This window comes from Cryphonectria parasitica (assembly GCF_011745365.1).
Source record: "Cryphonectria parasitica EP155 unplaced genomic scaffold M406scaffold_9, whole genome shotgun sequence".
Taxonomy (NCBI): Eukaryota; Fungi; Ascomycota; class Sordariomycetes; order Diaporthales; family Cryphonectriaceae; genus Cryphonectria; species Cryphonectria parasitica.
The window spans coordinates 633,426-648,394 of NW_024468917.1; the positions used below are offsets into that span (position 1 = coordinate 633,426).

The window sequence follows — 14,969 nt, forward strand, 5'->3', positions numbered from 1 at the left end:
CGACTGTGGGGTGTTAGCCTTGCGAGCAACCTGCAATTCTGTGGCTTACACCGCGTGTTCTTGATGTTAGTGGAGATCGATGACTTCGTGATCTGGATCAAGAATACATCAGTGCTATAATTTGACGTGCAGTTTCAAAGGGAAAGGTGGAGGAGCTTGTGACGTTGAGCGAAAGCAACGAAGAAGTGCCAAGGCAGCGGTCCTGCTATTCGAATGCCCTGCTTAGTAAGACAAGTACTCTATTAATACAAGGATGACGCGCCGCTCACGCTACAGAACGCGTCCCCAGCGCCACTGACACCAGCAAGCAGCCTTTCCGTAACAAGTCCCTAGATCGCTAAATCTTCCTCTACTACTATCACCGCCGCCACCATAATCATCGCCACCATATCATGTCATAACAAGCCCAGCCACTTGGGTCTTCACCACATCTCCTTGTTCATCCCCCACAAAAGATGTTCACGGTCATACCTCTCCCGGCCTACCGCGACGGGGAGAACGTCCTCCCCTCCTTCAGCCCGAGTGCAAGTCACCACACCCACGCCCACACCATGTCCAGCCCTTACCGGCCTACAAGACCCTCGCCGCTCTCCTCCAGCCCCATCCGCGCATCAACATCGCCCCCACCGCCACTAACGCCGTGCGATCCCAATGCCCGCCGTGAGACGCAGTCCTCCCCCATCTGTTCGCCGACGCCGACACCCGCATCGCTGTTCGGCGGCGGCAGCGCGAGCAGCAGCAGCAACAGCAAGTTCGCACTGCGACCGAGCCGGCCCAACCCAGTGACGCAGAAGCGTGAGGCGGCACAGGAGAGCCGGCGGAAGCTGTTTCTAAAGAATGTGAGACAGAGGGCCGAGGATCAAAGGTGGCAGAGGAGGGGTGGAGAGCAAGAGGTAAGGCTTGACTAGGCGAAAGACGGCTCAAGGTGGAAATGCAGCATATTCAATTTTTGCATGCTAATTTTGTCTGGTAAAACACAATATAGTTACTCAAGCTGGAGTGGTTCTCGCTCAATGCCGAGCTCCGACAAGCCAAGAATGCCGACCTCGACGGGACCATCTTTGAGTCGGACATTGAGGATGCGGCGCGCCTGCGCGAGGAGGCCACGCGGAAGCCCCGTGCGCTGAGCACCATCTCTGAATCCGAGTCGAGCGGGATGGGGCGGCGCTCAGATCAACAACCAAACGTGGATGACATGATGGTGGATATGTTCGAGCAGGATGAGCAGGCGGAGCTGGAGGCGCTCCTGGCGTCGATGCCGGAGCGGCAGTCGGCGCGCAACTGGGAGTCGCCTGGCTCGCCGCACTGGTTGGATGAGGTTGATGATGTTGATGATGATGATGACGATGACTACGATGCAGTGTTTATGGATTACCTCTCGCAGGAGGGAGTTCAGCAACAGCAACAACAGCAACATGGCCAGAATCAGAGTTTGGATTCGGCGGCATCTGGACACATGGATCTGTCATGAAGAAAGATCTCATGCACGTATTGTTGCTTTTCACTATTTGGGTTGGCAGTGTGTCATGTTTTACCATCTCGGCGTAAGGGACAGACGGGTGTCACATTATTGTTGTGAGGACGGCGTTCAAGGTTAACACAAGGCTGTACGGGACGGGACAGGCTTTGCATGAATAGGTGGTTGGGGTATATTCTCTGTATCTTCCAACATGTTTGTTCTAGTGTTGAGCTCATTGAGGGGGGCAAGAATCCATATCTGGAGCACCCAGGGCGTCCTGCGCAGATGGCATGTCTCCTACTAGATCTGGCGGTGGTGATCCGGCAGCTTGCATCTAATGGCAGACCGCATATGGTCAGCATGTGGTACCTCTTGTAGCACGCGTCTTCCAGGCGTATGCTCACCTTCTGCATCCTTTCCACGATGTACTCTCTGTCCGCAGGATTGGAGTCTGCATACGTCCCCTCCTCGAATTTTGCCACGATTTCCTTCACAAGCCCCTCCTGCTCTTCATACCTCTTGCGGTCCGCCTCGGAAATCTTGTCCCGGTTCTTGTCCATCCAGTCAGGGAACTTATCATTCAGCTCCTTCATCGGCTCGTACAGGATGTCCTTGTTGGTCAGCTGCTCCATCATGCCCAACAGCATCTTAGAGAACTCCTCCTCGCTGCCCTCCAGCCCGCCCTCGCCCGCCTGCATCTGCTTCAGCAGCTCCGCCATGAAGTCGTCCGAGCCCCCTTCTGCCGCCGCTGCTGCTGTTGCCTGATCGCCCGACGTCTGCATGCGCTCCATCGTGCGCCGGATGGTCTCCTGGAAAGAGGCCTCGGCGCTGCCGTCGGTGACGGTGGAAGACTGGTTTACGGCTTTGGCCAGACCTGGTGCGGGGGCCGGGGCGGGGTTGGATGATGAGGCCTCACCGGCTGCCGCCGCTGCTGCGCCCAATTCCTTGAAGATGCTGTCAAATTGTGCTTGCATCTCCGGCTGAGCTGGATGTTAGCGTCTAAATTTCCTCGCGAGGAAGGGATAAACTTGAGCGTACCGAGCTGTCGATCTCCCCCATGAGCTCAGCCATGCCGGCCTGGAGCTGTTTCGCAAAGTCATCGTCCGACAGCACTTCATCTTCCACCTTGGCCTTCGACGGGTCTGCAGCGGCTGTAGACGAGGCCGGCCTGCCCGGGCCAGCGGGCGTGACCTCGGGTTTCTTCGCATCTAGCTTAACTGCTGAGAAGTCATCCAGCATGTCTGTTGTCCTTTGGTTAGAAAAGCTGCAGCAAATCGTTTTCTGCGAAAGGGCGATCATCACGTGCCATCCAGATCATCCAGATCATCCAGATCATCCTCGTCCGGGTCCGGAACATCCCCCATCTCCTCCAGGATTTTATCATCGATGGAAATCTTGGGCTCAACACCACTTGAGGCCTCAGGTGCCTCGGGTTTGGACGCCATTTCGTTGTGAAGCGTCGGACTGTTCTCACATGCGATCCTTGCAGTTGTACAGGTCTGAAATGTGTATGCTATAAATGGCGGGGCAGAGAGTGGACCACTGTCAGTGGTGACAATGGCGATAGGCCAAGGCAACAAACTTGTAAATGAAGAAAAAGTGATTGTTCTTTGCTTGGAGAAAATGTATTTCCCAGGGCTTAGGCACAGTAGAAGGAAGAGAAGGAGGTCTTCATGAAAATAGGCGGATATCCTGTCTGGTCGCAGTTCTGCCGAGGCCTATATTTCGGCGCGCTCTGGGGTTGGTTCGCCGCAGTTGCGATCATCGAAGCTACAAGCAGGGTTCCTCGGTTTGGGTGGGTCAGTGGGGTTCTTGGGGGGCCCTGTCAGTGTCCTCCGCCTTCCCTTTCTAGCACCATCGAAAAGGCGAGCCATTCTGCCCAATGTGTTGGTGGTTACACTGCAGAAAGACCAACCCAAATGTGCAAGGCTTCCTGAGAGGACTCTTTCACCCACGCCCACGCCACTTTGTTTGTGACCAGCGATCGCCACAGCCTCACTTTTTCCACAACTTCTGACAAACTGCATATCTGGTGCCTTGTTGTCCCTCTTTCAGCACTTTGGGCCACGTATTTGCCCCCAAAGCCTTACGGCCTAAAGGAAGTCGTCCACCCTATCCTGGCCTTCCAGGTCTTTCCTCCTTCACGCAATCATTTCTCAAAACAACTGCCACCCTCCAGTCACCATCACCCAACCGCCAGCACACAAAGACATCACTGCGCTCATCAAAAACCACAGTTATGTCTCTATGTCTAAACAGGCTTCAGGAAGAGCGGTACGTCTGATCGATGAACTTGCATCACGCCTGCGCCCTCTCGACGAACGTCACTGACAACCCGAGTAGCAAGCTCTGGAGGAAAGACCACCCCTTCGGATTCTACGCAAAGCCTGTGCGCAACGCACAGGGCGTCCTTGACGTCAAGAGCTGGGAATGTGGCATACCAGGGAAGGAGAAGACGATCTGGGAGGGCGGCCAGTTCAAACTGACGATGCAGTTCCCGGACGGTACGGGCAACCCATGTCTTCTTGCGCGCTGGGGATGAGGTTTCAGGACGACTACTGACGATGATTATTCTCCATAGAATACCCGACCAAGCCTCCCAAGTGTAAACCCCCCGACGCTCGTGACTTCTTCAAAATTGACTGGCACGGCTAACATAAAACATTACAGGCAAATTCGTCCCTCCGTTGTTCCACCCCAACGTCTACCCGAGCGGCACCGTCTGCCTATCGATCTTGAACGAGGAGGAGGCGTGGAAACCAGCTATCACAATCAAGCAAATTCTTCTGGGCGTGCAAGATCTGCTGAACGACCCCAACCCCGAGTCGCCTGCTCAGGCCGATGCGTACAACCTGTTTAAGAAGGACCGGGCCGAGTACGAACGGCGTGTGAAGCGGGTAGTGAAGGAGAACCCAGCTCCTTAAGATGTGCATAAGAAGGACCACTCGGGAAAGGGGGAAGGAACATGGTGCGCCGCGGATCTACTCTCTGAAGCGACTTGGCGTGGTGGCTGTTGTCCGGCGTATGGCATGGGAGACCTCCCTTCTTTCTCTTGGAGTTTAGGACAAGGACGGGTACAGCAAAGTCCGGGTTGATTGCATGGAGTTTTAGATATCATGGGGTTTTCCTGCGCTCTCGCGCCTCTCTGAAGGATCTTGAACAAGAGACAACACTGCGCATTGATTTATATTTCAGGTCAGAATACCTGGTGCTCCCGCTTTCACAACGAAATGCTCAGATGATATGATGTTATGCGAGCTTTCCTGCACGGCAATTGGCTGTCTTGCTTCCAAAACCTGCGATCTTGAAGCTCATCAGTCCGCAAAGTAGCGTATACACCTGTCGCGGCCTGATAAATTTGTCGGGTTCGTTGCAATGTCGGGTCTAATCAAGTGCTGCGTCTAAGCCGCGTGCCCAGCCAGCCAGGAGGAAGTCACTCGGTACTTTGCTGGTTCAAGTCCCGAGCCTCTGCAAGCCTGCACAATACGACCGTATCATGCAGCCCCAAAAGGTTCCACGAGGAATCGTCATCTCTACCGACGAACATTGCAGCCGGGTTCAACACATTATCTGGCACATAACGAAGCCCACCATATATCCAGATGGCTCGGACCACCGATCTCGTGGCGGCCTATGGTAGGTACACAGTACCTTACTAGTATGTAGTCGGATGTCCCGTCTTCCTTATCAGTGTACTTATCAGGGAGCAAAATGACTCCTCGGACCCGGTATCGGACACCACCCGTACCTGGGACCCAAAATTTAAATGTGGTCGTTACGTACTATTCCTCGTGCAAGAGATACCAGTGTCTCCTGTTTTAGCAAATCGAATCGTGCTGATTTGCCGTTGAGTGAGTCAATTCGGCCTGCCAGGGAGTTCCATTCTATTACGGAGCTCTCTCTTCGTGGCTAGTTCTTGACTTCTTTTTCTTCGTGCCTTCTACCCACCATCGCGAACCTTTTCCTCTACAGCCCAGGCAGATCAATCTTCTACACACTCTTTGCGCAAGTTGTGAGAGAGTCACATTGCTCCTTTGCAAGCTTTTTACTTGCTCCCAACAATCCAGCGCATCTCTAAACACAGTCGACAAGATGTGTGGCATATTCGCGTGCCATCGGTAGGTCCCGACGCAGCGACGATGGAGGGGCATTACTGTGCCCCACCACCAATCGATTTATCGTGGTGATCTTGGGAAGGCTGACGTACAATCTGCAGGCACCCGGATGTGCAAAAGTTCAAGCCCACTGCCCTCAAGCTTTCAAAAGCGTGCGTACAACTCGATTTCCATACGAGAACAACCCAATTGACTCTTGAAACAACAGGATTCGCCATCGAGGACCCGATTGGAGTATGCACTGAGTCACCCAAATTTTGTTGCGCTCTTCATCAAGCTGACTTACGTTCGTCTCTCATAGGCGGCAGCTGCATCTGCAACAACACAAGTATGGATATAGAATTCTAGCCACAAAATAATGCTGCGCGCAAGGCTTGCTGACATCATGCTATAGTTCTGTGCCATGAACGGTTGAGCATCGTGGGTGTTGGTGAGTATCGTCGAGACCCCGAAGGTGTGCGTATCTGACGACCGAGTAGAGAGCGGCGCCCAGCCCCTGACCAACGAGGATGGCAGCATCATACTCGCTGTCAACGGCGAGATCTACAACCACCGATTGATCCGAAAGACCCTCAAGAACCCGTACCACTTCAAGACTCACTCCGACTGCGAGGTTGTGATTCCACTAGTACGTCATGATTGTCGGATTAGACCAAGGAGATGAAAGAAGAAGAAGAAGTATGAAGTGTTTAACGATTTGTAGTACATGGAATATGGTCTGGACGCGCCCAAGTATCTCGACGGCATGTTCTCTTTCGTCCTGTACGACAAGAAGCAGGACCGAACAATAGCCGCGCGCGATCCAATCGGCATCACCACCCTTTATCAGGGCTGGTCCTCCAAGGAGCCCGGCACCGTCTACTTCGGTTCCGAGCTGAAGTGCCTGCACCCAGTGTGCGACAAGATCGAGTCCTTTCCTCCGGGCCACGTCTACGACAGCAAGACCGGCGAGAGGACACGGTACTTTGAGCCTAACTGGTGGGACGGCTCTAAGGTGCCGCAAAAACCTGTGGACCTCAAGCTCCTGCGCGAGAAGCTCGAGAAGTCAGTCCGGAAGCGGCTCATGGCTGAGGTCCCATACGGCGTCCTGCTGTCCGGTGGCCTCGACTCGAGTCTGGTTGCTTCGATCGCACAGCGCGAGACACAGCGCCTGAAGAAGGCTGCCCTGGCCGCTAACGGCTCCCAGGAGCAGCAGCAGACCGGCGACGAGGACAGGGGTGAGGGCCTGGTTGGTATTGATGATGAGGACCACTTGTCCACCGTCACGTACCTGCCCCAGCTCAACTCATTCTCCATCGGTCTCCCTGGCTCGCCCGACAACGAGGCGGCGCTGAAGGTCGCCAAGTTCCTGGGAACCAAACACCACGTCATGACTTTCACCATCGAGGATGGTCTGAACGCCCTATCGGATGTGATTTACCACTTGGAGACGTACGATGTGACGACTATTCGGGCGTCGACGCCAATGTATCTGCTGTCACGCAAGATCAAAGCCATGGGCATCAAGATGGTGCTGAGTGGCGAGGGAAGCGATGAGATTTTTGGTGGATACCTGTACTTTGGCCATGCGCCTGATAAGGAGTCCTTCCACGACGAGTGCGTCCGTCGGGTGAAGAACCTGCATCTTGCCGACTGTCTCCGCGCCAACAAGTCTACCTCGGCATGGGGTCTTGAGGCCCGTGTGCCTTTCCTAGATAAGGAGGTATGTGACGGGACAGCCCAATTCTGTGTTACGTGGTACTAACAAACCCCTCTGTAAGTTCCTCGAGACATCCATGGCCATTGACCCGGCCGACAAGATGATCACCAAGGGCCGGATCGAGAAGTACATCCTGCGCAAGGCCTTCGACACGGCCGACGAGCCGGGCAACGAGCCTTACCTTCCTGACGAGATCCTCTGGCGCCAGAAGGAACAGTTTTCGGACGGTGTCGGATATGGCTGGATCGACGCGCTCAAGGACAACGCGGAGCTGCACGTCACGGACGAGATGATGAAGAACCCCAAACCAGAGTGGGGCAGCGACATTCCCGACAGCAAGGAGGCGTACTGGTACAGATGCATGTTTGACGAGCACTTCCCGCCCACCTGTGCGGAGACGGTCATGCGCTGGGTGCCTAAGTGGGTGAAGCAGAGCGATCCTAGCGGACGGTAAGGCAGCGCCCAAATTTTGTTTTTGAGCTACAGAGGAGCATTGATACTAATTCTTGCTGCAGTGCGATTGCTTCTCACAACGCCAAGTACGAGAACGTCGAGTAGGTTGGCCAACTTGTGAGTAACTATAAGGCAAGGCCGTGGCACCGTCTACCGTCTTGCCAAAGATCAACATGTGTGACAATATCTCATAGAAAAGTTTAGTCGGGAGCCGGGTATGGTAGAACAATAGAGTAGATAATACCAGATTCAGGGTTCTCTTTGTAAAGACCCGGCCCATTGCACTATGGTGCTCTTCATGTGTCTATCCAATTGGACTCATGAAAGATGCTTTCACTCAGGGGCAAAAGATTGAGCCAACATGAAAGATGGGACCTTTGTCTGCATAACATGGGCTCCTTTTCCATAAGGGTCATGCATGAATCCATTCAAACCCTCCTCGTATGCACACGTGGGAGACCATTGCATGCGAGAGGGCCCCCCCTGTCTTCCTGCAGGTGTTAGTCAGGTCGGGATACCCATACTTTCGGCTGTCGACAGCCAATGGAGAGAGGCCTGGGAGCTCCCTCCAGGGCCGCTCGCCGCCGTGTTGCGGAATCAAATTTCTCGTCGCATTGTTTGCGAACAGCCCCAAAGCTCCAATCCCATCCAAGCTCCATAACTTTCCCACCTACAAACTGACGCGAGGCTTCTCTGCTCTCAACATTCTCGAAAGCCCACACTCCCAACACCTCAATTCTTTCCATCTGTCATCCAGACCAACAGCAGTCAAAATGTCTATTCCAGCCTTTTCTGACATTGCCAAGTCGGCCAACGACGTAAGTAATGCCTCAACATCCTCCTCCCTGATACACTCTCTGCCTACCATCCTGCCCAGTCGCCTAATGTTCTTGGGGACTGGAGCTCGTCCCCTCCGCCTCTCTTACTTGTACTGCAAAGACCAAGGACTAACACACTCATCTCATTCGTTCTTTAGTTGCTTAACAAGGATTTCTACCACCTCTCAGCCAGCACGATCGAGGTCAAGAGCAACACTCCCAACAATGTCGCCTTCAAGGTCACCGGCAAGAGCAGCCACGAGAAGAACACGTCTGGCGCGGTACGATTAAACCTTGGTTCTGTTACGCTCGTCAAGTCACTGCGACAGAATACACTGCAGTGGCGGGTGCGAAAATGTAATGTTCATCCGGCGGCTGACACATTGGTTGTTGGGTGGTGTTTGTACAGGTCGAGGGAAAGTACACGGACAAGATCAACGGTAATGCCAACCATACTGCTTCAACACTTGGCACTCATCGCGACGGCCGCGTCCTGATGTGCAACGTGCCACCGGCGACGTACCTCCTCGAGCTGAATGGGTTCGCGTTCCGCTAGTACCGGAATCACATCCTGTTCAGCATCCTGGCTGCCCCGGACGGATGGACACAATTGCTGATCAAGGCGCGCTCGCCATCGCTAGGCCTCACCGTCACCCAGTCGTGGAACACCCTGAACGCCCTCGAGACCAAGATCGAGGCCGCCGATAACGTCACCAAGGGCCTCAAGCTTGAGGGCGCCTTTTCCTTCCTGCCCGAGTCCCAGAAGCGCGGCGCCAAGTTCAACCTGTACTTCAAGCAGCCCAAGTTCCACTTCCGCACCTTCACCGACCTGCTCAAGGGCCCCACTGCCAACATCGACGTCGTCCTCGGCCACGAGGGCTTCCTGGCTGGTGCCGCTGCTGGTTACGATGTCCAGAAGGCCGGCATCACCACCTTTGCCGCCGCCGTTGGCTTCCAACAGCCCACCTGGACTGCCGCTGTCACTGCCACCGACAAGTGCAGCGTCTTCGCCGCCTCGTACTACCACAAGGTGAACCCTCTGGTCGAGGCCGGTGCCAAGGCCTCTTGGGATTCCAAGTCTCCTGCCAACACTGTCGGTCTGGAGGTCGCTACCAAGTACCGCATCGACCCTGTCTCCTTCGCCAAGGTTCGTTGCGTTACACTCCCCCCCCCCCTCGGCGGGCGGTTGGAAAGTTTGAGAACATGCGATTTTGAAGACAAATATTGACACCCTCTGCAGGGCAAGATCAACGACCGCGGTATCGCCGCCGTCTCCTACAATGTTCTCCTCCGCTCCGGTGTCACCCTCGGCGTCGGTACCTCTTTTGATACCCAGAAGCTGGACCAGGCTACCCACAAGGTACGTGATCCCCCATCTTTTCTTATTTCCAGTCTCTTGTTCCCTGTTCGAGATAAAACAAGACTAATCACTTTGTTATACAGGTTGGCGCCAGCCTCACCTTCGAGGGCTAAACGGTCCATTTACTTAGCAGGCAACTGCTGGTCATCCCGCGCATCCTGATTTGGATTTTCCTCCACGGGAACATTTGGATGGGATCGCAACTCCTTCTGTCTTGAACCACGTGCCCTGTATCAACTCGATTTCGCAGCTTAGAATGGTTTAGCATCTGGGGGAAAATACAATAGGAACTGGGAGGTGAACTAGATGAGAGCGCGCCCCGGAGGTCAATTGATCTATTTGTAGCACCTTTGATCATGGTAGATTGTCGCATGGTGTTTTGTGCTGGGATTTTGTTCTTATTTTGTGACCTCATAATCATGCGCACGCGTACAGACGGGGTTCTTTGCACTCCCCTCAACGACGGTCTCGAAGAACATCGATCACCTGGCGTCCGCCAAACTGACCAGACAGGTGCTCAACCCGTACCAGCCGCCTTCTTCGTCTTCTTTCCCTTGCTACTCGAGTCCCACCCCTTCATGGCCAAGTAGGGCAACCCAATCGCGGCCCCCAGCACCGCCAGGATGGCAAAGAAGCTCCCAAACTCGGTATAGTCCTGGTAACCTGTAAACCGAAACTCCCTCGCCATCTTCTTGGCCCTGATTTCGTCCACCCGAGCCTGCGTGCGCGTGTGCGCCTCCTTGGCGGCCCTGTCGAAGTGCGGGATATCCCCATCGCCCGCAGCGCTCCCTCCTCTTCCAAACGGTTCCTGGCCGGGACCCATCCCACCGGTGCCATAGCTGCCTGTGTAGCCGCCCGGGTCGGCCTCCCTATTGCTCTCGTTGGCCGTCCTCCCCGCACCGCTGGTAGACTCCTCATGCGCCTGGCCCCTCTTGGCGCCGTGTGCGCCCCAGCCGCCTGACCTGTAGAAGCTCGGCGGGGGCCCACGAAAGGTGCCACGGCGGCGGGAAAGGCCAGAGGCTGGACGAGAGCCGACGGGGCCTGTAGAGGCGTAGCTGGCGCCTCCTCGAGCGGGGCCTTTGTGGCCGTGGTGATGGTGGCCGTGGGAGTGCAGGCGAAGGACGTCGCGGTCGTAGTGGGCACGCTTGTCTGGGTGCGAGAGGACACTGTGGGCCTCGCTGATGCGCATGAAGCGACGGCTGGCGTGGGGATCGGAGCGGTTATGGTCTGGATGATGTTTCTTAGAGAGGGTGTAGAAGGATCTGGATGTGAAGACGAGATTCAAAGGTCAGTAAATGGTTCTATGGCTCCTGTTGGGCAAACAGATCGGAACGAAGAGAGGCGCGTGTGTGTTCAACTCAAAAGGGGGGGGGGGGGTTCATACTTTTTTATATCCTGCGGCGAGGCGTCTGTCTGTACCTGCAGGGTCTCATAATGATTCTTGTCATCAATATCATCGCGGCAACGGCGTGAGGAAGCGTGAAAGGGCCTCGTCCTCGTCCTCTGCTGCTCCCAGATAGAGACGTGGCGGCCGACTGGGAACTGGGCGTGCAGTGCTGCACGGATTGGGGCGATGCGGGCTGGCATTCCTCATCCCGACCTCCCTGGGCTTTCTTCAGCCTGAAGATTGGGAGGTTGAAGAAAGGTTGGGAAATCAGACCAAAGGAAGTTCAAGGTTCATGCTCCTGCTAAGAGACAGAATGCGAAATTGTTATCTCAATGGACGAGGACGACATCGGACTTGCCCCGTGACATCATTGAGGAGGTACCACATTTTACTTGAGTAAGGAGTTATGAGTTGGTGGCTGTGCTGTGCTATACTTACAGCGGGCTCACACTAGCCACAGTGGTACAGTGAGTGGTGCAGCCAAAGAGCCTCACAGCAGCAGCGCAGTCGCACCCCCCAAGGCTGTGTGAAGTGGGTTCGGAATGTTGAATAAGTGAATTTAAGAATGATTACTACATTGCATGTGCAGGGTCTACATAAGGACATGAACTTGCATGTATAAATAGATACATACACATATACAAATACATATACATATAAATATACAATGTTCCGAGTTATCTGCGCAGTCACACAACAAAAGTATATGCACATGCATATAGCACAATCTCACCCAGTGAAAAACATATTATCGTCAAAAGAATGAGATTCTCCTCGAGTAGTATTCAGAGTAGGGGCTTCAGCGACATCAAGAACAATATTCCAGTCTAGGCAGCAAGACCAATGGAAGGCCCTGAAGCCAGTGACACAATAAAATGCGGGGGCGGGTCCAATCACAGCCCCGTCTGCAAAATAACGTCTTTTCACGTACCCGCGCAGGATAAACGTTAGCATACGCCCCTCCCAAATCTTTTTTTTTTTTTGAACTAGGCTTCCGTTCCCACCAAGAGTCAACGTCAAGATGGCAGCCAAGCCTCCCGGAGAGGAGCTCGACAAGCTCACAGGTAATTCCATCACTCGTTCTGGAAGTAGCACATGCGATCCGTGGACTGACATGAGGAATAGTGCAGGACGGTGCCGCCAACGGCAAGGCGACGGCCAATGCCACAGCAAATGGGCACGGCGATGCTGCTGGTGATGCAGATAGCGATGGCTCTGACGACGAACCGAACGAAGGCGCTGCTGCGGTAGATGGCGCGGCGGCCGGGGCAGCCAAGAAGAAGAAGAAGAACAAAAAGAAGAAGAAGAAGAAGAAGGCGGCCACCACCCAGTCCGACCCGCCGCGCGTGCTCATGTCGCAGCTGTTCCCCAACAACACGTACCCTGCCGGCGAGGAGGTCGAGTACACGGGTGACGAGAACCGCTTCCGTATCACGAGCGAGGAAAAGCGCCACCTGGACCGGCTGAACGATGACTTCCTGAGCGACTACCGCCAGGCCGCCGAGACGCACCGTCAGGTGCGGCAGTGGGCGCAGAAGTGGATCCAGCCGGGCATGGGCCTCACGGAGATCGCCAACGGCATCGAGGACAGCGTACGGGCGCTCGTGGGCCACCAGGGCCTGGAAGAGGGCGACGCCATCAAGGCCGGCATGGGCTTCCCGCTGGGCCTTAACCTGAACGACATCGCGGCCCACTACTCGCCCAACGCGGGTAACAAGATGGTGTTTGGGCAGGACGACGTCATCAAGATCGACATTGGCGTGCACGTGGGCGGCCGTATCGTCGACAGCGCCTTCACCATGGCCTTTGAGCCCAAGTACGACCCGCTGCTTGAGGCGGTCAAGGCTGCGACCAACACGGGCGTGAAGGAGGCCGGCATCGACGCCCGCCTGGGAGAAATCGGCGGCGCCATCCAGGAGACCATGGAGAGCTACGAGATCGAGCTCAACGGCACCACGTACCCGATCAAGGCCATCCGCAACCTGTGCGGCCACACCATTCACCCCTACAGCATCCACGGCGACAAGAGTGTGCCCATCGTCAAGAGCAACGACCAGACCAAGATGGAGGAGGGTGACGTCTTCGCCATCGAGACCTTTGGTAGTACCGGAAACGGCTACGTGAGGGACCAGGGCGAGGTGTCGCACTACGCGCTGATGGCGGACCCGCCCAAGGTAGACCTGAGGCTGTCGTCGGCCAAGTCGCTGCTGAGCACGATCAAGAAGAACTTTGGCACCCTGCCTTGGTGCCGGCGGTATCTGGATCGCATTGGCTGTGAGAAGTATCTGCTGGGAGTAGGTTGCCCCGAACTCCAATCAACACTCTTTCATCGCTAATCGATCGAGGCTGACCAATATCACAGCTGAACAATCTTGTCAACAATGGCATCGTTCAGGATTATCCACCGCTGGTTGATAAGAAGGGCTCCTACACTGCCCAATTTGAGCACGTAAGCTTGCTGATGCCCCCTTCCCCCTTTCAGCACGATCTGTATACTGATGACGTCCAGACCATCCTGCTCCGGCCTACCTGCAAGGAGGTCATCAGCAGGGGAGATGATTTCTGAGTGCATACGCTGGACTGCTGGATTTCAAGAGCTTTGTACCATGCCCAATTCTTTCTTTGAGTAAATGATGGTAACAGTCTCAACTCATACGAATCGGTTGTGTGCCTCGAAATCAGGAATGGGTCTGCCTAGTGCTGCCTGCGGTCTCTGCTACATACGTCGGTGATGATGCTCGTTCATCCGATTCCATATTACGCTGTGACTTCCAAACTGCTATTAATTCTTGTCTGTCAGAAATGTCGGTACATCCATGCACGGTCCAAGAGATAGCTAGCAGCTCATGCATCAAGTAGCAAATCAAATGAAAAGAAGCAATCATGGCAACTCCGTAAAACGAGACCAATCCTGACACATTTGATAATCGTGACACTTTAAGAGACGTCAATCTGACGCGCAAGTGGTCGCCACTCCGACAGGTATGACAGGTATGACAGCATCGATGACAGGCGGGGAATGAGAAGCGGGATCGGCAGTGACCGGGTGCCAATGGCCCTTATTGTCTTTGCGCGCTCCGCATCCTAACCGAGCACAAGAGCATCTCGGCCGGCCGATCGCGCTGCTCATCTGTGGGGCCCCCGTGTCGGATGTGGGGAGGGGTAAAGGAGGAGACAAAAGAGGGAGGGAGAGGCGAGAAAAGAAAATTCTCGTAGTATCTCTTGCCCTTTTCCGTTTCTCCATATGCATGTGCATTAACAAATTTACACGTCATCAAGGTGAGTATCTGATAGAGAGTGGACACTGGAGGTTTGCCTTCTGTCCGGCTTTGCCGTGGTTCTCGACCCTGAATCTTCCCCGTTTTTTCGCGAGCCAAAGCCCTTCTGATTGGCTGGGTTAATAGCCACTAGATCTTTTGCCAGGTTCGCGTTTCCGATAAGATTTCGTGCCCTGCGGAGGCACTGGAAGGGAAAAAAAAAACTGGAAACGCTTATCAAAGCGCGCATCGACTTGTTTTTCTTGTAGTCTTTTTTTGGTCTTCGTTACACAACGTTTTTTCTCTCTCCTATCCATCAAAACCAACCAAAGAAGAGATACAGAAGGGCTCATATTGGCCCGACGACTTTCTTTAATTCTCATCATCATAAGCGGGGTTCATTCTTTGAATAGATCTGTCC

General features: G+C 54.5%; 7 protein-coding genes across 7 annotated transcripts; 5 read left to right on the forward strand and 2 right to left on the reverse strand.

The window, feature by feature from the left end:
- Window positions 1-551: 551 nt before the first annotated feature.
- On the forward strand, window positions 552-1,471 carry M406DRAFT_342819 (uncharacterized protein; the record flags this gene model as incomplete). The annotated part of the gene is made up of 2 exons (XM_040921804.1): window positions 552-893; window positions 986-1,471. 2 exons carry the CDS (start codon window positions 552-554, stop codon window positions 1,469-1,471), a joined length of 828 nt encoding a protein of 275 aa, XP_040771584.1.
- A 182-nt stretch (window positions 1,472-1,653) lies between these two features.
- M406DRAFT_324395 (Pex19 protein) lies at window positions 1,654-2,074 on the reverse strand. Its single transcript, XM_040919865.1, has 2 exons — window positions 1,864-2,074; window positions 1,654-1,793 (listed from the first exon to the last, which is right to left on the reverse strand). Exons 1-2 carry the CDS (start codon window positions 2,050-2,052, stop codon window positions 1,692-1,694), a joined length of 291 nt encoding a protein of 96 aa, XP_040771585.1. The 5' UTR covers window positions 2,053-2,074; the 3' UTR covers window positions 1,654-1,691.
- A 1,419-nt stretch (window positions 2,075-3,493) lies between these two features.
- On the forward strand, window positions 3,494-4,657 carry M406DRAFT_324396 (putative ubiquitin--protein ligase hus5). Its single transcript, XM_040919866.1, has 4 exons — window positions 3,494-3,733; window positions 3,803-3,963; window positions 4,041-4,064; window positions 4,130-4,657. The coding sequence occupies exons 1-4, from the start codon at window positions 3,699-3,701 to the stop codon at window positions 4,381-4,383; spliced, it is 474 nt and encodes a 157-aa protein (XP_040771586.1). The 5' UTR covers window positions 3,494-3,698; the 3' UTR covers window positions 4,384-4,657.
- A 787-nt stretch (window positions 4,658-5,444) lies between these two features.
- On the forward strand, window positions 5,445-7,983 carry M406DRAFT_99282 (regulated by circadian rhythms/ asparagine synthase). The gene is made up of 9 exons (XM_040926450.1): window positions 5,445-5,577; window positions 5,676-5,726; window positions 5,783-5,808; window positions 5,876-5,902; window positions 5,969-6,004; window positions 6,054-6,202; window positions 6,278-7,276; window positions 7,335-7,723; window positions 7,789-7,983. The coding sequence occupies exons 1-9, from the start codon at window positions 5,552-5,554 to the stop codon at window positions 7,829-7,831; spliced, it is 1,746 nt and encodes a 581-aa protein (XP_040771587.1). The 5' UTR covers window positions 5,445-5,551; the 3' UTR covers window positions 7,832-7,983.
- A 430-nt stretch (window positions 7,984-8,413) lies between these two features.
- Window positions 8,414-10,241, forward strand: M406DRAFT_348176 (mitochondrial outer membrane protein porin). Its single transcript, XM_040922369.1, has 6 exons — window positions 8,414-8,544; window positions 8,703-8,825; window positions 8,954-8,984; window positions 9,186-9,691; window positions 9,785-9,904; window positions 9,988-10,241. The coding sequence occupies exons 1-6, from the start codon at window positions 8,500-8,502 to the stop codon at window positions 10,015-10,017; spliced, it is 855 nt and encodes a 284-aa protein (XP_040771588.1). The 5' UTR covers window positions 8,414-8,499; the 3' UTR covers window positions 10,018-10,241.
- Window positions 10,242-10,505: 264 nt separating this feature from the next.
- Window positions 10,506-11,395, reverse strand: M406DRAFT_221726 (uncharacterized protein; the record flags this gene model as incomplete). The annotated part of the gene is made up of 2 exons (XM_040915601.1): window positions 10,506-11,166; window positions 11,289-11,395. Coding segments are annotated over 2 exons (768 nt in total), but the record flags the coding sequence as incomplete, so codon positions are not given.
- An 853-nt stretch (window positions 11,396-12,248) lies between these two features.
- Window positions 12,249-14,186, forward strand: M406DRAFT_358250 (putative methionyl aminopeptidase). Its single transcript, XM_040923843.1, has 4 exons — window positions 12,249-12,355; window positions 12,417-13,585; window positions 13,654-13,740; window positions 13,801-14,186. The coding sequence occupies exons 1-4, from the start codon at window positions 12,313-12,315 to the stop codon at window positions 13,855-13,857; spliced, it is 1,356 nt and encodes a 451-aa protein (XP_040771590.1). The 5' UTR covers window positions 12,249-12,312; the 3' UTR covers window positions 13,858-14,186.
- The last annotated feature ends 783 nt before the right edge of the window (window positions 14,187-14,969 follow it).